The 19,254-nt window shown below is 63.5% G+C and overlaps 2 protein-coding genes across 3 annotated transcripts in view; both read left to right on the top strand.

The window, feature by feature from the left end:
• The first annotated feature begins 269 nt into the window (after positions 1-269).
• On the top strand, positions 270-10,590 carry CTSD (cathepsin D). Its single transcript, NM_001168903.1, has 9 exons — positions 270-337; positions 2,696-2,855; positions 4,532-4,655; positions 5,084-5,202; positions 6,615-6,847; positions 9,110-9,232; positions 9,878-10,022; positions 10,108-10,206; positions 10,423-10,590. The coding sequence occupies exons 1-9, from the start codon at positions 270-272 to the stop codon at positions 10,588-10,590; spliced, it is 1,239 nt and encodes a 412-aa protein (NP_001162374.1).
• An 862-nt stretch (positions 10,591-11,452) lies between these two features.
• IFITM10 (interferon induced transmembrane protein 10) overlaps positions 11,453-19,254 on the top strand; it is a 21,356-nt gene continuing 13,554 nt past the window's right edge. The window contains exons 1-2 of one of the 2 annotated variants that reach the window (XM_031653829.1): positions 11,453-13,774; positions 16,021-16,473. In XM_031653829.1, coding sequence (XP_031509689.1) covers positions 13,667-13,774; positions 16,021-16,473 — 561 coding nt within the window. In that variant the 5' untranslated portion in view covers positions 11,453-13,666. Of the gene's footprint in view, positions 13,775-14,685; positions 15,124-16,020; positions 16,474-19,254 lie in introns of those variants that run through there. The other variant, XM_031653828.1, reaches the window with a different exon arrangement.

Consider the following 19,254-nt stretch of genomic DNA (forward strand, 5'->3'; position numbering starts at 1 on the left):
CCCCTGCCAGGCCGAAACGGGAATCCTCCAGACCCCAGAAGCGGAGCCGGGCTGACCCCGCGGGCGGTGGGCGTGGCGGGCGCACTCCTCGGCGCTGTGCGCGTGCGCGGAGGTCGCCCCGCCCAGGCCCCGCCCGGCGCACGCCAGCCTCGCCCACGTGACCAGCCCGGGTGCAAACACGCGGGTCAGCTGATCCGGCCCAACTGCGCCGTCATCCCGGCTATAAGCGCGCGGCCTCGGCGCCCCGCTCCGACCCGGTGGCCGCCGCCATGCATCCCCCCAGCCTTCTGCTGCTCGCCCTCTGCATCCTGGCTGCGCCTGCCGCCGCGCTCGTCAGGTGAAGCCTCAGGGTCCGGGGCTCAGGGGACGGTCAGGGGTCGCGGCCCCGAGGTCCTGGGGCCTGTGGTGACTTCCGCGCTCCCCTGGGGACCCCACGAGCCCCTTGCGCCCCCCGCGCTGGAATGCACCTGTGCCGCCCTGCGCGGTCTCCTGCACGGCCCACCCGCCTACCGGGCGCCGGGCTCCGGAGGTGCAGGGGACCTGGGGCAGACACCTCTCCCCATGCCACCCTGAGGTGTACCTGGAGGGGCCAGGGGGAGGGGTGAGGACTGCAGACTGACCGCAGCCTCCCTGGAGATGGGGCGGGGCTGGGGGAGGTAGTGCTCATTCGGGGCAGCTGGAATTGGGGGTCTGCGTTGAGCGCCCTTTTTGCTGGAGACCTAGGTGCAGTCCCCAGAGCCCCCGAGTCTGGGCGAGTCCATTTCCTTAGGGACCCCTTTACCACCTGTGAACTGGGGGCTTTAAAAGTTTGCTCCTGCGGCTCTTATCACAGGCCTGGGCTGGAAGGCCCCTCCAGACCCTAGGAGTTCCCATGTCCCTGGGAGAGGAGGAGGCATAGGGAGTGGGCCGGCTCACCCACCCCGGGCCTGGGGCTGTGCTGCAGTGAGGCCCACAGGCTCCTCAGGCCGAGCCACTGTGCCAGGTGAGGCCACCGACTGGGCCTGGATATACCTGACTGGGCCACCGACATACCTGACCAGCTGGGCAGAGGAGGGCCGCTGCTGCAGTCGGCTTCCTTGACTCCCCTCCCCAGCTCTTGCAAGGCAGCCTGCATTCCCAGGAGGGATATGCTGACCCATCCCATTGGGCACCTGCCCCACCCTTGCTCTGCCTTTGTGGGAGACCTGGGACCTGAGATGGGTCCACTGCCCCTGGGCAGGTGGGTGAGGTCAGAAGGCTGCAGAGGCTGGAGCTGGCTGGGCCAGCAGGAGCAGTGGGCTGGGTAGGACTGAGCCTCACCAAAGGCTGTGGGGAACGGCCCGGGGGCGGGTAACCCCAATTAAAGTCGTTGTGGGGGAGCAGCCACAAGCCTGAGCCTGCCTTGACCTTGCCAGCCTATCCACAGGCCTCCCCTCTCCAAGGAGGACAGACAAGGCAGTGGGGAAAGGATCCTGGGGCTTCTTGGAGGGCAGGGTAGCTGAATGCAAGCCCTCACCTGATTCCAGCTCTTGTGCAACTGATACTATTACACCTGCTTCCTGGGTCCCTGGAGGGCATGTCCCTCCCCCAGGACAGAACCTGGGGCTCTTCCAGCCCATCAGCTTTTAGGCAATAATCTCATCTTCCTGGACCACGCCCGTGATGTGCCAGGAAAAGCGGGCTATGACCTTGGACTCTCAAGTCTGTGGGGCAGGGGATAGGTTTTCTCCAGGTGATGAAAAGCCCAGGGGAGCTTCTTTGGAACAAGGAGTTGGTTCACACCAAGGGGAAGGCCAGTGGCCCTGGGGAAGGGGCAGGGACCCCCTCTCTGTTATTTACTTCCTGTCTATAGAACTCAGGACCCCTGACCTCAGTCTGGAACTCCCTCCTGCACCCTGGCGGGCGGTGTGCTGGGTGACAGGGCTCTGGAGGGGTGCCCTGAGTGCAGCTGTTGGAGGAGGCAGGGTGGTGGGTGGGGGAGCACAGAAGCCTCTAAGGCCCCGGGCGCAGTCCTGGACCTCGTGGAGCCGCATGGAGAGAGGAGAAGGGCCAATGCACAGGAACGGGTGTGGGATGAGGGCACTGGACAGCCATAGGGTCCATGTGGAGGAGGATAGGTAGTCAAGGAGGGCTTCTGGAGGTGGCGTGGAGGGCCCATCTCATGGCCAGAGGAGGCCACCTAGGAGGTCAGGCAGAGCTGCCAGTGCCAGCCTGGAGGTGGGGCCACCTTCGTGCTGGTCTCTGGGTGGAGAGCAGGTGTGATGGGGCTGGGTACAGTGGGCTACCTCAGAGCACTTTGGGCAGGAGTGACAGGTGCCCGCCAGCACCCTGAGCAGCCATGCTGGCCACCATCCTGGAGGAGACCAGAGCAGGTGCAGAGGGAGGACTGGAGGCCCTTGGGGGCTTTGGAGCCTCTAGAATGGCTGAGGAGAGGAGGGGTGGGCACACTGGCCCCCAGGTTGGGTGTGTGGGGCCGAGGTGGGTGGTGGATGGCCACTTCCTAGGACTGTGGCCTGTGCAACCTCGGGGGGGCGATGGGTTGCCATTCACTGACGGGGGAGGTGGGCCAGCAGTTTCCAGGTGACAGGCAGGAGTTTGGTTTTGGCTGTGGTGACTTCGAGATTCCCCAGGGGCCTCCAGATGGCTGTGCAATGTTAGCGGCCTCGGCCGGCAGGCGGGAGGACCTCCCTGATATGCCCCAACCCCTGGTTGACAGGATCCCGCTGCACAAATTCACGTCCATCCGCCGGACCATGTCGGAGATGGGGGGCCCTGTGGAGGACCTGATTGCCAAAGGCCCCATCTCGAAGTACTCCCAGGCGATGCCGGCCGTGACCGAGGGGCCCATTCCCGAGGTGCTGAAGAACTACATGGACGTGAGTATGGGGTCTTAGCCCTGCTGGGAGCGGAGCCGCTCTCCGGAGAGCTCCCTGGGACTGTGGGGACACTCCCGCCTCCTGTTCTCAGGGGCACAGTTTGAGTGACTCACTTGGCCAGGGTGGCGTCCAGGCTCAGCCACACTCCTGTCTTCCCCATCCTGGACCTCCTGCCACTGGCCCCTGTGGTTGCAGGATCTCGGGCCTGGGAGGGTGATTGAGGGTGGCCTCGGGCCTCGGTGCCAGCTCGCCCGGGGGGCAGTCATTGGGTCTGCCTGGGTGTGGCCGGCTGCCCTGGAGCCTGTCTTTATTGCTGTCCTGCCAGGAGGCCTATGGTGACTCGTGGCCCCTCTCCAGCCCCTCCCCATCTTCTTCCTCTGGCAGCAGCCCCTCCTGTGCCCACGCCTCCTTCAGGGGGAAGCAGGATCCAAAGGGGAGCACTCTGGAAGCCACCTAGCAAGCTGGGGCTTGGTCAGCCTTGTCCCAGCTCTGTGGGGTCAGTTCGAGGCCAGGGCCTGCTGTCCAGCCTCGGGGCTCTGGCCCACTGTGGGGGGGGGCCTTGCCCTCTGTCCTGCTTGGCCCGAGTCCTGGCTGTGACAGGAAGCCCAAGACTCATAGTCATGTGACTGGGCGGGTTTGGGGGAGGGGGCCTGGGGGGAACCGGGTGCCGTGTGCCTGGTCCCGACCGGCCAGTTCCTGATCGCCCTAGCGCGAGAGCACGCCGAGGCACACACATGCACATGCACACATGGAGATTTGCTGAGTGTCCCCCCGCCAGTGGTCACTTCTGTGGGGCCATGAGTCAGCAGCTGCTGCTGCTCTGTGAAGCCAGGCGGTCAGAGAAACATCGGGCTGGGCTGGTGCCAGGAATCTGGTGGCTGACAGTGGCCCGGGCTCTATTCCTGGGGGAAGCGGGCGCCCAGGCGACCCCAAACTCCAGGACCCTCTTACTCTCTGCCTCCTGAGATGCTCAGTGGGCGTGGGACCCCTTGTACTTGTCTGATCCCTGAGTCAGCACCCCCACCTGTCCCTGCTATCCCTGTGTACACATGGGAAAACTGAGGCCCTGGGCCATTAAGGAAGGGTTGCTGGGCAGGCAGTGACTAAGGCTTACCTTCTCCCCTTGACCAGCTGAACCCCTCTGCCTGGAAGCCCTCCAGGCTTGGAGTTCACCCTGGAGGGCAGGGCAGGCACTGAGACACCCAGAATCAGACCCTGATACGGTCCCAACCTGGGGAGGAAGTCACTTCCCTTCTCAGGCCCTGGACCCCAGGCCACCAGGGGAGTCTTCCAGGCAGGCCCTTCCTGTACCTGGGGCTCAGGCCGAGGGCCACATCTGTCCCCACCCTGGATTGACCTCTGGCCTTGTCTTTTCCGTGGGGAAGTCCTCAGCCTCACCATGTGTCGAGCTGGGGTAGGTGGCAGAACCCACAGGTCTGGAGACCCCAAGCACCTGTGGGCGTTAGGACTGAGGGCTGGGGACCTGGCCCGTCTTCCCTGCAGGCTGAGCCGGTTGGAGTAGGTGGCTGTTGGCAGCTGTGGGCCCCATGATGCTCGTCCCTCCAGCATGGGCCTTCAGGCTTCAGGGTTTGGCTCTGGGGACAGCCGGGCCTTCTGAGGCCTGGTGGGGAGAGAGGGCCCCCTCCCCATCCCTGACGGACCCTGTCCCCTGCCAGGCCCAGTACTACGGGGAGATCGGCATCGGGACGCCTCCCCAGTGCTTCACGGTCGTCTTCGACACGGGCTCCTCCAACCTGTGGGTCCCCTCCATCCACTGCAAACTGCTGGACATCGCTTGCTGTGAGTCACGTACCCCGGCCCCGTCTCCCAGGTCCTGCCCTTTTGGGATGTCGCCACAGGGCTGCCTCAGGAATCACTTGGGCAATGCACTTCTCCCGCCTCTTGGCCCCATGAGCCAGGCCGGCCCTCCACCCTGCTCCAGACACTGGCTTTCTGGCTGAACCACCAGCTGTGGTCTTGCTCTCAGCAGCGCTGGGGCTGGGGTGGCCGCGGAGGGAGCCAGCTGTGGCTGGGAGGGAGGCCCGGGGTCACAGCCCACAGTCCTGGGGCTCTGGCACGATGGTGGGCCTCGGATCCCCTCCAAATCCCACCCTGGGGAGGCAGCTTGGGGGGAGCGGGCTCCATGGTAGACTGCAGGGGGATGGGAGGGCCGTGGCCGTGGCGTGGGCTGCGGGATGACCGGCGGGCCCTCTTCTCGCCCGGGGCAGGGCTCCACCGCAAATACAACAGCGACAAGTCCAGCACCTACGTGAAGAATGGCACCTCATTTGCCATCCACTACGGCTCGGGCAGCCTCTCCGGATACCTGAGCCAGGACACTGTGTCGGTGAGTCCCTCTGGGGCCTTTCCCAGGACTCGAGGGTGCCAGGCTGTGGGGTTCACCCACCGTGGGTATGTGGTTGAAAGGGAGGGCTCGGTGATCCCAGGCCGACCCCAGCCCTCAGGTGGCCGGGGCGGTCAGCAGGATGAGGAGGGCCCTGGGAATGGGCCTGGTCATGTGCAGGCTGGAGAGACAGCCTCGAACCTGGGGGCTGCAGGGGCAGGGGTCCCCGGAGTCAGGCCACAGTGAGTGGGAGGGAGGACAGGGCAGATTGATTGGGCTTTTTTTGGCACATTGGGTTTGAGGTGCCAGCAGGTGTTGAGGGCTGGGCCTGGGGCTGCACAGGGTCCTTGCAGCAGGCCAAGGGGTTGGGAAGATTGGGGTTGGGAGGATTGCCAGGAACCCGCTGTGGGGGCTGCTGGCAGAGAGTCACCTGCAGGAGCCTGGGAGGGTAAGAGAGGGGGAGCAGCAGTGGCTGTTGGGGGCCCTGCCTGGGCTCCACCATCCTCAGGGCCCTGTGCAGAGCTGCTCCCTGCCCAAGGAGAGGGCGAGCTGGCCCTTGTCACACTGCCTGGGCCTCAGTGAATTCTCACCTCGGAGCTGTCTGCTGGGGGTGGGCCAGGCCGCAAAGGGTTCAGGAGTAGTGGGACGGTGACACAGCCCCCAGCTCCGGAGCAGGCCAGGAGGGCAGCAGAGCCCCCCTGCAGGCCAAGGGACCTGAGAAGAGGGCCCCTTCCTCCAGCTGGACCTGCTCCTAACAGTCCGTGCTGGGCTGGAGTCCAGGTCTGTACAGGGGGCTCCTCAGAGCCCTCTCCTGGGCCCTGCTCAGCCTGAACGGGAAATTGCCCCGTCTGCCCTCTTCCGCCTCCTCCGCCCCGTGTCAGCCTCAAGCTGTCGTTCCCTTCCCACATCCTGCTCTGGCCTGTTCTCTTTCTGCAGCCTCATCCAGGGCTGGGGGAGGGGACAGTCAGAGACGGGGACGGGGGCAACATGGCTGTGAGTCTGGGTTGGGGTCGGCGGGTTCCCCGTCTCTCGGGCTCCTGGCCCAGGTTGTCTCTTGTTCCCAAGGCTGAGTGCAGGAGCAGGAGCAGGACCTGCTTGGTGGTGGTGGTGGGAACAAGAGGTCAGAGCAGGGAGCGGGGCAAGGGGTCTCCCCGTCTGTGCTCCTGCCTGGTTCCCATCTCCTTAAAACCAAGCCCCAAAGTCTCCCACGAAGAGGGCTCCACCTCACCCCGCGTCCCCATCCCCCGCTGTGTTCAGCTCACCGTTTCCAGCCCTTTCTGCTGGGCCCTCTGGGCCCCATTGTGTGTGAGATGAGGGGCATCCATTGAGCTGGGTTTTGTAGCGCAGCCTCATGCTCAGAGAGGGGTGTAGGGCTCAGCCTGTCTGCGACCCACTGACGCTGCCCTGGCCTGCAGGTGCCCTGCAAGTCAGCGTCATCAACCGCTGCCCTGGGTGGTGTCAAAGTGGAGAGGCAGGTCTTTGGGGAGGCCATCAAGCAGCCAGGCATCACCTTCATCGCAGCCAAGTTCGACGGCATCCTGGGCATGGCCTACCCCCGCATCTCCGTCAACAACGTGCTGCCCGTCTTCGACAACCTGATGCAGCAGAAGCTGGTGGACCAGAACATCTTCTCCTTCTACCTGAACAGGTGGGCGCGTGGGTTCCCTCTCCCCTCCTGCTCTCCTCGCTCAGCGTTGTTGGGAGGCAGGGCGGGGCTGGGCTGGGAGCCTCCCGGGCACCCCCACTCAGTGCCGCCCCCTCCCTGCTGCTGTGGCCAGAGCTCCTGACCTCTGACCTCGGTGTCCGGGAGGCAGGGGTTGGCCGCCCTTCTGCAGAGGAGTAAGCAGATCGCAGAGAAAGCTGTTTGGCCGGGGTCTCCCAGTGGGAGGAGCTCAGGCCAGGCTGTGGGTCCTGGGACCTTGGCAGCTGGGCCTCCCTCCTATGAGAACAGACCCAGTTCGGGGGTCATGGCGGTTCCTCTTGGTTCAGTTGGCCCGTTGGTCCCTGGACCTGGTGATGGGCATGTGTGGTCCTGGTCCCGGGTTGCTGATGGTGGAGAGGGGGCATGGTGCCCAGGGGCCTGGGAGTCCCTGGGGAGGTGACTTGGGTGGGTGTGGGTCCCCGGCACCACGCAGCGAGCAGCTCTGTGGGTGTCCCCAGCGGGTGCTGGCTGCCCTCTAGGAGGAGCATAGGGGGGCCCTTCCTTCTGGGAAAAAGGTTCTCCCCCAGGGTCCCCACCTGCTGCCACTGCTTCAGCATGGGTGAGCCATGGTCAGGCCACCTTGGGAAGGGGGCCTCGGCCTTAGTTAGTTTCCTCTTCTCGGGCAGACCTGAGTGGAGGGTTCCACATAAGAGGGGTGACTGGGGGTTGGGGGCTTTTGCCCTGGGGGTGGGCAGCGTGTCAGCCGGCGGCCTCCTGCCCTGAGCTGTGCCTGGTCACTGCCCCATACTCTCCAGGGCTGACAGGGGCAGGTTCACCTCATGTGGCTCACTTGGCACTTGGAGTCTCTGGGCCTGACACCTGACCTTGGGGCACTGCTGGCAGAATTCCGGCCGTGGGGCTGGCCTGGCCTCTTTACTCTGTCCGTTGCCTGGGCAGTGAATACTCCTTAGCAACACCCTGGGCTGAGCTGCTCACTGGAGGCCAGGACACAGGTGAACCAGCTGGGCCATTTCCCCAGGAGCCTTGGGGCACAGGCGAGGCAGCGAGGTGAAGAGGGGTCCCCTGAGGGCAAGAGGGCACACAGGCATGAGTGCCCACATGGGGGAGGAGGGCACACAGCCTGAGTGCCCAGGTCGGGGAGGCGGACACAGGTATGAGTATCCAGGTGCGGGGAGGGGCACACAGGCATGAATGTTCATGTGGGGGAGGGGCACACAGGGTGAGTGCCCAGGTGAGGGGAGGGGCACACAGACTGAGTGCCAGGTGGGGGGAGGGGCACGCAGTTGTGAGTGCCCAGCTGTAGTCTCAAGGCAGTGGCTTGGGCAGGAAGTGAAGCCAGGCAGGAGGGAGGGTCTGAGGGCTTCTGAAAGCATGTTTGGTGAGGAGAGGAGGGGTGGAAGGCACTGATCGGGTTTCTACACTTGGGATTGCAGAGGTGTTGACAGGAAGCAAAGGCGGAGGAGGCTGGAGGAGGGCGGAGGCCCTGAGCAGTGCTGGGAGGACTGGGTCAGGCCTGGTGCTGCCTCGAGTGACGGGCAGCGGGATGGTGGCCAGCTTAGCTGCAGATGCCCTGGCGGGATGGCAGGACCACCCGACACAGAGAGCTTCTCTAACGGAACTGGCAGGATTTGCTGCGTTGAAAGCTTGTACTTGAGTCATGTTTGGAAACGAACCCAGGCGACGCGGGCTGCAGGTCCTGGGAAGTGCACTGTGCTGCTGCCCAGAAGCACCTTGGCCATCGCTGGTCTGGATGAGGGGAGATGAGTGGGCGTGCAGCTGGAGGCTGTTCCCAGGAGCAGCCAGTGCAGAGGCCCTGAGGCCGGACCCAGCCATCCCAACTTCCCAGATTGTGCCATCACCCCCTCCTAGAAGCCTTCCTTGGTTTTTCTTCTGGACAGACAGACAGGGTCCTCTCCATTGGGCTCCTGGCATTCACTTCCTTGTCTGCCCCCAGCCTTGACCCTGATGTCTGGCTGAACCTTGGCTCCTGAGCAGACCAGGAGAACCTGAGGGTTGAGGAAAACCTCTTCTGGGGCAGGCTGGGCCCACGCAGAGCAGCCCCACCCCAGGAAGAAGGGAGTCCGTCCCTTCTCCTGCCTTCTGGGCCTTTCCATCCCTGCAGGTCCAGAAAGCCCCTCCTTCAGGAAGCTCTCCCCGATTGCTACATTCACCCCCTTACTCCTGACCTGGCCCTCCTGTGCTTGAGGGGTGGAGTGGCAGCTGACTCCTTCATTCCTTTCCTCCTAGGGACCCAACTGCACAGCCCGGGGGTGAGCTGATGCTGGGCGGCACGGACTCCAAGTATTACAGGGGTTCCCTGTCCTACCTGAACGTCACCCGCAAGGCCTACTGGCAGGTCCACCTGGACCAGTGAGTAGTGGCTGCAGTCCGCTCCCCTGGGTTCTGTGGGTGGGAGCGGCATGCAGGGACCCTGGAGGAACCAGGTTCTGCAGGTGGGGGTGCCTGTGGGGAGTGGTGGAGCTGGGCAAGAAAGAGATGGGGTTGGACCAGCCTTTCATGCCCCTCCATGCCCCCCATCCCCTCCATCCCCTCCATCCCCTCCATCCCCTCTATCCCCTCTATCCCTCCATCCCCCCCATCCCTCCATCCCCTCCATGCCTCTGTGACTCTCCATGACCCACCATCCCCTCCATCCGTCTATCTGTCCATCCCTCTATGCCCTTCATCCGCTCATTCCTCTGTGACTCTTCATGACCCTCCATCCCCTCCATCTGTCCATCCCTCCATCCCTCCATCCCTCCATGCCCCTCCATCCCCTCCATCCCCTCCATCCCCTCCATCCATCCATCCCCTCCATGCCCATCACCATCATCCCCTCTCCCACCCTTCGGCCTGGAGGACTCACGGTCCCCTGTGCATCCAGGAGCGCTGAGAGGAGGAGAGTGCAACCCAGCCAGGGGAGGGGTATGGGAGAGGGGCTCCCGGGGGGGGGGCACTGGGCCTCCAGAGCACACTCCAGTCCAGGCAGGGGCCTCACGCCCTGACTCCCTGCAGGGTGGAGGTGGCCAGCGGGCTGACCCTGTGCAAGGAGGGCTGTGAGGCCATTGTGGACACAGGCACCTCCCTCATGGTGGGCCCCGTGGATGAGGTGCGCGAGCTGCAGAAAGCTATCGGGGCCGTGCCGCTGATTCAGGGCGAGGTGAGCGCCGAGGACTGGGGCTGGGGTGGTAGGGGGAGCCCCAAGACCACCACTACTACCCTGACACCGCTGTGACCCCTCTTAGTACATGATCCCCTGTGAGAAAGTGTCCACCCTGCCCACGATCACACTGAAGCTGGGAGGCAAAGGCTACAAGCTGTCCCCAGAGGACTACACGCTCAAGGTGAGCAGGCGGAGGGGGCACACGCTCAAGGTGAGCAGGCGGAGGGGGCACATGCCCCAGGGGAGCAGGCGGTGGGGGCACACGCCCCAGGGGAGTGGGCGGTGGGTGCACACGGCCCAGGTGAACGGGGGTGGGGCGCATGCCCCAGGTGAGCCGGCAATAGGTTGGGGGGCGGCTGGTGCCAGGCCTGGGTGCTGACCACCAGGGCCATCCCAGGTGTCGCAGGCCGGGAAGACCCTCTGCCTGAGCGGCTTCATGGGCATGGACATCCCGCCACCCAGCGGGCCACTCTGGATCCTGGGCGACGTCTTCATCGGCCGCTACTACACTGTGTTTGACCGCGACAACAACAGGGTGGGCTTCGCCGAGGCTGCCCGCCTCTAGTTCCCAAGCCGTCGGCGTGCCAGCACAGAAACAGAGGAGAGTCCCGGAGGAGGAGGCCCCTGGCCCCCCCCGGCGCCTCCCACACGTAGTCACACACACTCACACACTTGCCTGCCCACTGCCCTGGGCTCCCTGGAAGCCGGCGGCCCAAGCCAGACCTGCTGTTTTGTTCTGTGGTTTTCCCCTCCCTGGGTTCAGAAACGCCACCTACCTGTCTGCCTGTCTGTCTCTCCACCTGTCCGTCTGTCCACCTGTCCGCCTGTCCGTCTGTTTGGTGGGGGTAGAGCTGATCTGGAGCACAGATCTGTTCCATACACTTGGAAGACCCCGCCCAAGCTTGGCAGCCGAGCTTGTGTATCCTGGGGCTCCCTTCATCTCCAGGGAGTCCCTTCCCCAGCCCTACCAGCGCCCGCTGGGCTGAGCCGCCACCCCACACCAGGCCGTCCTCCCGGACCCTCCCTTGGAAACCTGCCCTACCCGAGGGCCCCTATGCCGAGCTTGGGCCCCTCTGCCCAGCTTGGGCCCAGCTGGGCTCTGCCACCCCTACCTGTCCAGTGTCCTGGGCCCATTGTGGATGAGGCCAGTGGAGGCCTGAGGATGAGCTGGAAGGAGTGAGGGGATAAAACTCACCTTCTGGAGCCTGTGCGGTGGTCCTGGGACTGAGCCCATCCCTGGGGCATGCATTGGCCTGGAGGGGGGGCTGGGACTGGGGGCTGGCGTCAGCCTTCCTCTGCAGCTGACTTTTGTCCTCCCCTTGGGCGACCGAGAGCCCCAGCTGATGTGGAAATACAGTTGTTGGCCTTCCGTCTGTGCTGGTGTGCTCTGCTTGGCGGGTGGGGCGAAGCCAGCACGGCAGCTGAATCAGGGCAGCACCAGGACAAGCATTTGGGGTGCCCTGGGCCTATGGCCCCCTGCCCTTCCCAGCCCATGGGCTCCAGGGCCGTGGCCAGCTGTCCAGCCTGGTTGGCCAGCGGGGACCGACTTGTTCCCAGGTCTGGAGCAGTGGCCGGCAGGATGTGGCCTTGGCTGGGGCTGCAGGGTGGGGCCGACAGGGTGTCCAGTATGAGTGCCAGCCTTGAGGAGTGACTTCAGGGAAGTGGCCCAGCCAGGCAGCCATGGCACTTGAACAGAGGATGTTTCCCCTCTCAGGGACCATCAGAGCAGGCCTCCCAGTCACCCTCCGTAGCCCTCTCATCCTGGGAAAGAAATGGCCCCAGGTGGCATGGGTGGCTGGCCTATCTGGGCCTTCTTGCTTCCCAGGCCCTAGAAGCAGCTTTGTGCGCAGTCAGCCGAGCTGGCGCCAGTCAAGCCTGCCCAGGGTCGCTGGTTGCAGGGATTGGACTCAGAAGTCCCCTCCAGCCACAGTTGCCACAGTCACGGATGCCCAGGCTGATTAAGGCAGTGTGCTTGTTCCGCTGGGAGGGGAGGGATTGGGAGCATTGCCTGGATGCAGTGGTAGCAGCCCATGGGGTTTTAAGGGCTAAGTAGGAGTTTGTGGGCATGTGGTGGTGGGCGCAGAGTTCTTTTTGGGATCAGTAGCTCTGGAGTCACTTGGAGCCCCACCCCAACAGGTTAGAAGATGAGGCGAATGTGACATTTGCCATTATCCTGATGCCTCCGCCTGAGGGTGGTGGCTGCCTTGGCCTTCCTCCCAAGGGGGTTCCAGGGCTTGCACCCCAGAGTCACACCACGGCAGACACCTGGAGCAAGAACATTTACCCGGGGTGGCACGGAGGTTTGGAAACACATGCCTAACGTTTGGTATTCCTGGAATCTGAGCAGAGCCCGGCAGAGCTTCTGGGGAGACAAATGTCCCGTCGTCAGATGCTTTGTGCACTGAGGCCCGGGGGGGGCAGAGAGGTGCAAGGAGGCATCCGTGCCCTGTTGTCCCCGCCCTGTCCCACTCTCCCCGTCTCCCTCCCTCTGCAGCCTGTCAGCTCCGTCCAGCTCCCATCTTCACGGCTGCTGCCCTGGGGTTGCTCTGAGGGCTCCCTCCCGCCTGGCAGGATTCTCGGGGCCCTGGAGTCTGACCCCAGGCTCCTCTGGTTTTCTAGCTGGTGACTGGACCCTGGAGTCCCTCCTGTCTAGACACGGTTGTAACCAGAAACCCCTAGCAGAGAGTATGCTGGAGCCCAGGCCCTTGGGGAGCCCAGTACAGTCACATGAATGCTGGCTGTGCTGAGTTTGGCTGGGCCCTGGCTCTGCCCTGTGACCTCTGTGACCCTTGGCTCCCTCTCAGTGGTGTGTCCTGGCCTCAGAGAGAGCCCCAAGGTGGCCTGAGGCCGGGAGCAAGCCCTGGCTCCCCTGTCACCTACCCAGTGACCCTGAGCAGGCCCTGGCCCCTCAGGCCCAGGCAACCCTCTCCTCCTTCTATGGAGGCCTCCTCACTGCTTGAGGCCTTCAGGGCAGACTGGGGCAGCACTGGGGAGAGGCTGTGTGGTAGGCCAGTGTCTCCCAGAAGGTGGTGGCTGGTCAGGTAGGCCCAGTTCAGATGCTGGGGAGACATGGGGGCATGGTACACAGGCCCCACACAGCCTGGGAGGCCCCCAAGATCAGGCCCCGCCTGAGGACACCAGGTCCAGTTTTCCCTGGGCCAGGCCCTTGGAAAGGAGGAGGGAGTTGGGGAGGGAGAACGGAACCCTGGTTCTCTGGCAGGCCCCATCCACCCATGGCCTGTGGGCTCCAGGGAGAGCATGGCCAGGGTGCCCAAGGAGATGAGGAGGAGGCCCCTCAGGCTTGATGACCTCTCCTGCTCACTAGGGTTTATCAGCATCATTTAAGATCAGCCCTGTGCTGTGGGTTCCTGGCGTGCTGTGGATAACGCTATGCCAGGGGTCAGCCCAGGCATGAGGGGTGGAGACTAGGCTGGAAAGGGGAGGGGCTTGCAGAGGGCTGGGCTTTTCCAGGGGATCAGGGTTCAGAACAGAGGTTTGGGGAGAGAAAGGGTTCAGAGATGACCTGGGGTTCAGGCACAGGCGGACAGAAGGACCCCAAGCAGGACTGGCCTTCCAGACAGGAAAGAGGGTTGCGGAGACACAGGAGGCCAATTTAGAGAGGCAGAGGAGAAAGGAGTTTCATGGGAAGACAGGGCTTGGAGAGAGATGAGGGAGGGAAACGGGGGCCACCATGCACCCTCAGCTTCCGGGGGACTTTGGAGAGGGTCGGGGCTCAGTGGGAGCCGGAGGTTGGTGAAGAGGACCCAGTTTAGGGCACCTGTGTGGTGAAGTGGGGGACTCGGAGGGAGGCAGGGAGGCAAGGCCAGAGTTTTCTCTTTGGGGAGGGACTCATGGGGACTGTTATGGGGATAGAAGATCAGTTGGGGTCAAGCGTACCGTGAGAGTGAGGATGTGGTGGGGTAGCGGAGGCGGCTGAGGCTGGGAGGACCAGCATTGGTTAGGAAAATGATTCACAGGAAACAAAGAAGCCTCAGGGGACCGGGCCCAGATGGGCTGGTAGGGATCGCAGAGAGGCTGTGGGCAGGTGAGTGGACCAGCCTTCAGGGAGACAAGTGTCCTTAGCAGCCAGGACCTCAGCATGGGACCAGAGCTCGGAATGGGACACTTTGCCCTGCGGGCAGAGGGAGTGTGACCTGGGGTCTGTGCAGGAGAGGCCACATGCTCCCAGACTCTGGGAATGAACTGGAGTGGGGCCCTGGCTGGGTGAAGTCAGACTCCAGGAAAGGGGGCAGGAGCTCCCATGGGCAGAAGTGGGCTCAGCCAGGAAGGAACAGAGTAGGGGTCTCTGAAACTTGTCGGAGGGCCTGGACTTGGTGGGCTAAGGAGGGAAGGGACTGGAGGGTGGCCTTGGGGGCCTTGGTGACTTGGTTAGAGATAGGACGGGCAGAGATGGGCACTCAGGTAGAAGGCCTGCTGGGGCTCAGGGGACTGGAGCTTCTTCAGGAGGGAACTGAGAGTCAACAGGCCAGAAGGGCAGGACCCAGGGGCGGGGGTCCCTTGAGGCAGCAGGGCCCAGGCGCTGGGGTGGAGCGCGATGGGGAGAGCGGGAATAGGAAGGGGGTCTCTCTTGGGGAGGCAGATAGAGAGGGTTCCGGGAGCCGCTAGTCTTTCACAGGGCTGGGGGCTCCGTAAGAGGGATGGGGCCGGGTGGGGTGGAGAGGAAGACACAGTGGGTCCGGGGAGATGGAGGTGGCACCGGCACCCTGTTCGGGCGCTGTAGGGGTCCCATCCCTGCAGGACCTTGCAACTCCCCGGGGTCGCGGCTTCCGGCCGGGCCCGCAGCCCCCACCCTCCCGGCAGGAGGAGGCGGGAGGCGGGGAGGTGGCTGCGCCCGCCGCCGCCGCCGTGAGTCAGGTTCTGGGCTGCAGCCGCGCGGCCGGTCTGGCGCTGCGGAGGGAACACAGGCGGCTGGGGAGGCAGCGGCGCCGCCGCCGAGCCCCGCACGCTCCCCACCCCCTCAAGGTTGGGCCGCTGGGACGCGGATCAGTGGACAGACAGCGGCCCGCGGGACGGCGGAAGGACGCGCGCACCGAGGCGCAGGGGGTCCGGCCGCGCGCCGAGGAGGAGTCGTTTGTAGGTGAGGAGGCGCCGTCCGAGCGGTTGCGGCAGACCCGGGTCGGGCTGGGGGCCGCAGAGCCTCGGCCGCAGACCCCCCGGCGCGCGCTGCACGGGCGCTGGGCACGCGGGGTGGCGCAGGGCGCGAGCGACTTGGTGCCGCGTTGGAGAAGTGTTCGTTTCGCAGCCTGTCATTGTGCGTCTGTGTATGGCCCGGGGGTGCGTGGCTCCGGGCAAGTGTGCGCGCTTGGGGTCCCCAGATTGGAGGTGGGGGGCGGTGCCGTGCGCACGAGTTGGAGACCCTGCACCTGTGCCGGTTCTCAGCGCTCGTGGCTGAGCCTGCGTCGCCTTGTGTGGGGAGTTGTTTACTCCTCAGTGGCTCTGAGCGCGCCCGCGGGTGCGCCCGGGGTCTGGAGAGCCCGCGGTGGAGCCCGTGGCGGTGCCCGTGGCGGTGCCTGTGGCGGTATCGGGTGTCCGCGGGCGCCGTGGACAGGTGCTTTGGCCGCTCTGCTCGCTCTGCCGGTTGGCGGCTGAGGCAGCGTGGCTGTGGGTCCCGCGCCCCATGTGTGCGGGGTTGTTTGGGGTGCTGGGGCACTCTGTGTTTTGCAACAGTGTCAGTCTCAGCGTCGGTGTGCTTCTGGGGGGGTGCTGTTGTGTGTGTCAGTGGGTGAGTGTTTGTGCGCAGATGGCAAAGTGATGAAAGCCCCAGGTCCCTGCCAAGGCTGCTGCGAAGGGCTTTGGCATCGTCTGTGGCCGCCGAGGCCCCGGGGCGGGTGGGGGAGGCAGGTGGCAGGCTGGCAGCTGGCGGCCCCCGCAGGGATTTCCGTCTCCACTGGGGCTGTTCTCGGGGCCGCCGGGCGTGAGGGTGGGTGCTGGCCGGTGGGCCGGGCCCAGCTCGCTCTCACTGTCTCCTCTCCAGGCCCAGGGCCCCGACCAGTGCCCAGCCCCGCTGGGAGCCCCGGCCAGCACCACGGACGGCGCCCAGGAAGCCCGAGTCCCCCTGGACGGGGCCTTCTGGATCCCGAGGCCCCCGGCAGGTTCGCCCAAGGGCTGCTTCGCTTGCGTGTCCAAGCCCCCCGCCCTGCAGGCTCCAGCGGCCCCTGCCCCTGAGCCCTCGGCCTCTCCCCCGATGGCGCCCACACTGTTCCCCATGGAGTCCAAGAGCAGCAAGACCGACAGCGTGCGGGCCACCGGCGCGCCCCCGGCCTGCAAGCACCTAGCCGAGAAGAAGACGATGACCAACCCCACGACCGTCATCGAGGTCTACCCGGACACCACCGAGGTGAACGACTATTACCTATGGTCCATCTTCAACTTCGTCTACCTCAACTTCTGCTGCCTGGGCTTCATCGCCTTGGCCTACTCCCTCAAAGTGAGCCCGGGCGGCGGCAGGGGGCAAGGGCGGGCTGGAGAGGTGGTGCCGGCAGGACGGTCCCTGGCTGGCAAGCTCGGCCCCTCTCCCTCTCAGGGGAGCACAGGGGTAGAGCAGGTGCAGTTGAGGGGCCAAGGGTTCAAAGGACAGCGAGGGGTCCTGATCGCGGGTCCCAGAGAGGTCGGGGTACTGGCTAGGTCTGGGCGGGCAGGGGTCTGCCCTTCCCTCTCCTGAGCCATCAGAGCCTGGCTTTCTGCTCAGCCAGCACAGTGGAACCCGCAGGAGGGGCTGAGGGCGGGCCGAGAGGGTCCGTGCTCGGGCTCAGGGGACATGGGACGTAGACCTGGGCAACAGCCACTCCTCCGTGTACAGGGATGGGGCCAGCATGGGGCTGAAGAGGGCTTGGAATCCTGCCCCTGTGGAAAGGAAGAGGGGCCACCTTCTTATCCAGCTCCTCACCCGGAGCCCAAGGGCAGGTGCTTACACAGCTCTGCCAGGCCATGCGTGGAGACCAGTCCTGGGTGGCCAGGACAGCTCAGGGAAGAGGGGTGTAAACAGGTTCTACACCTCCCCAGCCCCCACCCTGAGAGGGCATGACTTCCAGAATCACCTCAGTGCTGTGAGAAGAGCTGACTGGTAGCAGAGCAGGTGCTGGGCAGACATGACCCAGTCCCCCTGAGGTCAAGGTGGAGCGACAGGGATGGAGATGGTGGGAGGGAGGCTGTGATGGGCTCACAGTGAGGGGGGCAGCCTTGTGTAAATGTGTCTGGTGCTGGAGCCCTTCCTGGGGAAAGGAGCGTGAGGGCGAGGGCAGGCCCCGGTGCCCTCCTCCCCACCCCGAGGCACCGGAAGGAAGGGCTTGGCTCACGTTTAGCCTAATCATCACATTTCCCCAGCCCAGACTTGAGTGGCCAAGGCCAGATGTACTCTACCAGTGCAGCTGCCCTGCCGGGTGGGGGAGAAGACGGGGGATGCGGGGAGGGAAGAGGCTGGGCAGAGGCTGGCTGGGAGGAAGGACGCCTGGCCAGCTTCGCCTCTGCTCCATCCTTGAGCTCGAGCCCCACCCCGCCCGGCATCGCAACTGCCATCGGCTTTCCCGTCCTGCTCCTGACTCATCATCATTGCCAACCCCCGGCATTGCCCACTGGCACGGGCACCTTCAACCTCAGGCATGCTGACCCATCCCTGGGCTCTGACACAGGGGCCTGTGTGTGAGCCAGCACGTGCCAGTGTATGCATGTACTCAAGTGTAATTGCATAAATGGGCGTGTACTGTGAGTGTAACTGTATGTGTGCATGTGGATGCATTGTGTGCATGAATGTGTACATATATTTTGTGTGTGTGCATGTGTATGTGTGTAGGCATGAGTGTATTTGTGTGTGTGCACACGTGCATGCATATGTGTGCATGTGTAATCATGTGGGTGCACATGGTGTGTGTAAATGTGTGTGCCCAAGTGTGTGAGGGCGTGTGTGCATATGTGGTGTGTGTGTATGTACCTGTGTGTGTAATCGCATGTGTGTGTAAATGTGTGTGCACAATGTGCAAGGGTATGTTCATGTGTAATGTGTGTTCCTGAGTGTGTGCATGTGTGTGTAATCACACGTGAGTGTGCATGGCATGTGTAAATGTGTGTGCACAAGTGTGAGGATGTGTGCATGTGTGCTGTATGTACCTGTGTGTCCATGTATGTGTAATCACATGAGTGTGCATGGCACGTGTAAATGTGTGTACACAAGTGTGTGAGGGTGTGTGCATATGTGCTGTCTGTATGTAGTTGAGTGTGCACGTGTGTAATCACACGTGTGTGTGCATGGCACGTGTAAATGTGTGTGCACAAGTGTGTGAGGGTGTGCGTGCATGCATATGTGTACCTGAGTGTGCATGTGTGTGTAATCACACGTGAGTGTGCATGGCACGTGTAAATGTGTGTGCACAAGTATGTGAGGGTGTGTGCATGTGTGCTGTGTGTATGTACCTGAGTGTGTGTGCATGTGTGTGTAATCGCATGAGTGTGCATGGCACGTGTAAATGTGTGTACACAAGTGTGTGAGGGTGTGTGCATATGTGCTTTGTGTATGTACCTGAGTGTGCATGTTTGTGGACAGAGGACACATGAGACGGAAGAAGCACCACAGTGTTTCAGAAAAGGAATATTTCATTCCCAGTTTGGGGTGAGGCTGGAAGACTTCTAAGAGGAGGCAGCAATTTCACCGGGCCTTGAAGCTTGGTGAGGGGAAAGGTGTTTCAGGCGGAGGAAAGAGCATAAACTAAGACACATAGGTGGGGCAGTCGAGGGGGTTCGCAAGGCCCCTGTCCTTGGTGGGAAATAGAAGACAGTCCTAGAAGAGTGCCTGAGGCAGTGCAGTGAGGGGTTTGAAAACCTCGTGAGGGGCTGGGCTCTCATCTGTAGGAGACATGGAAGAGAAGGATATGATCAGTGCCATGAAATCTGCAACCAGTGTAGGGGAAGGGGACAAGTCAAGCCTCGAGGCAGAGGGTTCAAGTCCCAGTGTGGTGGTCCAGGTGGAAGAACTTGTGAGCTGGGGATGGGGGTGGGAGAGGAGGAACAGGTGTGGCCAGAACACAGCAGCTGCTAGATGTGAGCCCAGGAGGCTGTGAGACCTTCCAGTGACAGGGCGATCAGAAAGAACAGGTTAGGTGGGTGGGTTCTGCCTTGGGTTTTCAATGTACACACTCGCCCACTCACTCCTTTCTGAATATCAGCATCACACATTGATCTTTCCCATCCTCCATCTATCTATCATTCATCCATCTTC

The sequence above is a fragment of the Papio anubis genome, chromosome 12 (assembly GCF_008728515.1).
Source record: "Papio anubis isolate 15944 chromosome 12, Panubis1.0, whole genome shotgun sequence".
Taxonomy (NCBI): domain Eukaryota; kingdom Metazoa; phylum Chordata; class Mammalia; order Primates; family Cercopithecidae; genus Papio; species Papio anubis.

Excerpts from the sequence above, each read along its gene's own strand:
- CTSD (NM_001168903.1), top strand. The coding sequence starts at position 270 with ATGCATCCCCCCAGCCTTCTGCTGCTCGCCCTCTGCATCCTGGCTGCG. Across the intron at positions 2,856-4,531 it reads TGCTGAAGAACTACATGGAC|GCCCAGTACTACGGGGAGAT; the intron begins GTGAGTATGGGG and ends GTCCCCTGCCAG. Across the intron at positions 6,848-9,109 it reads TTCTCCTTCTACCTGAACAG|GGACCCAACTGCACAGCCCG; the intron begins GTGGGCGCGTGG and ends CTTTCCTCCTAG.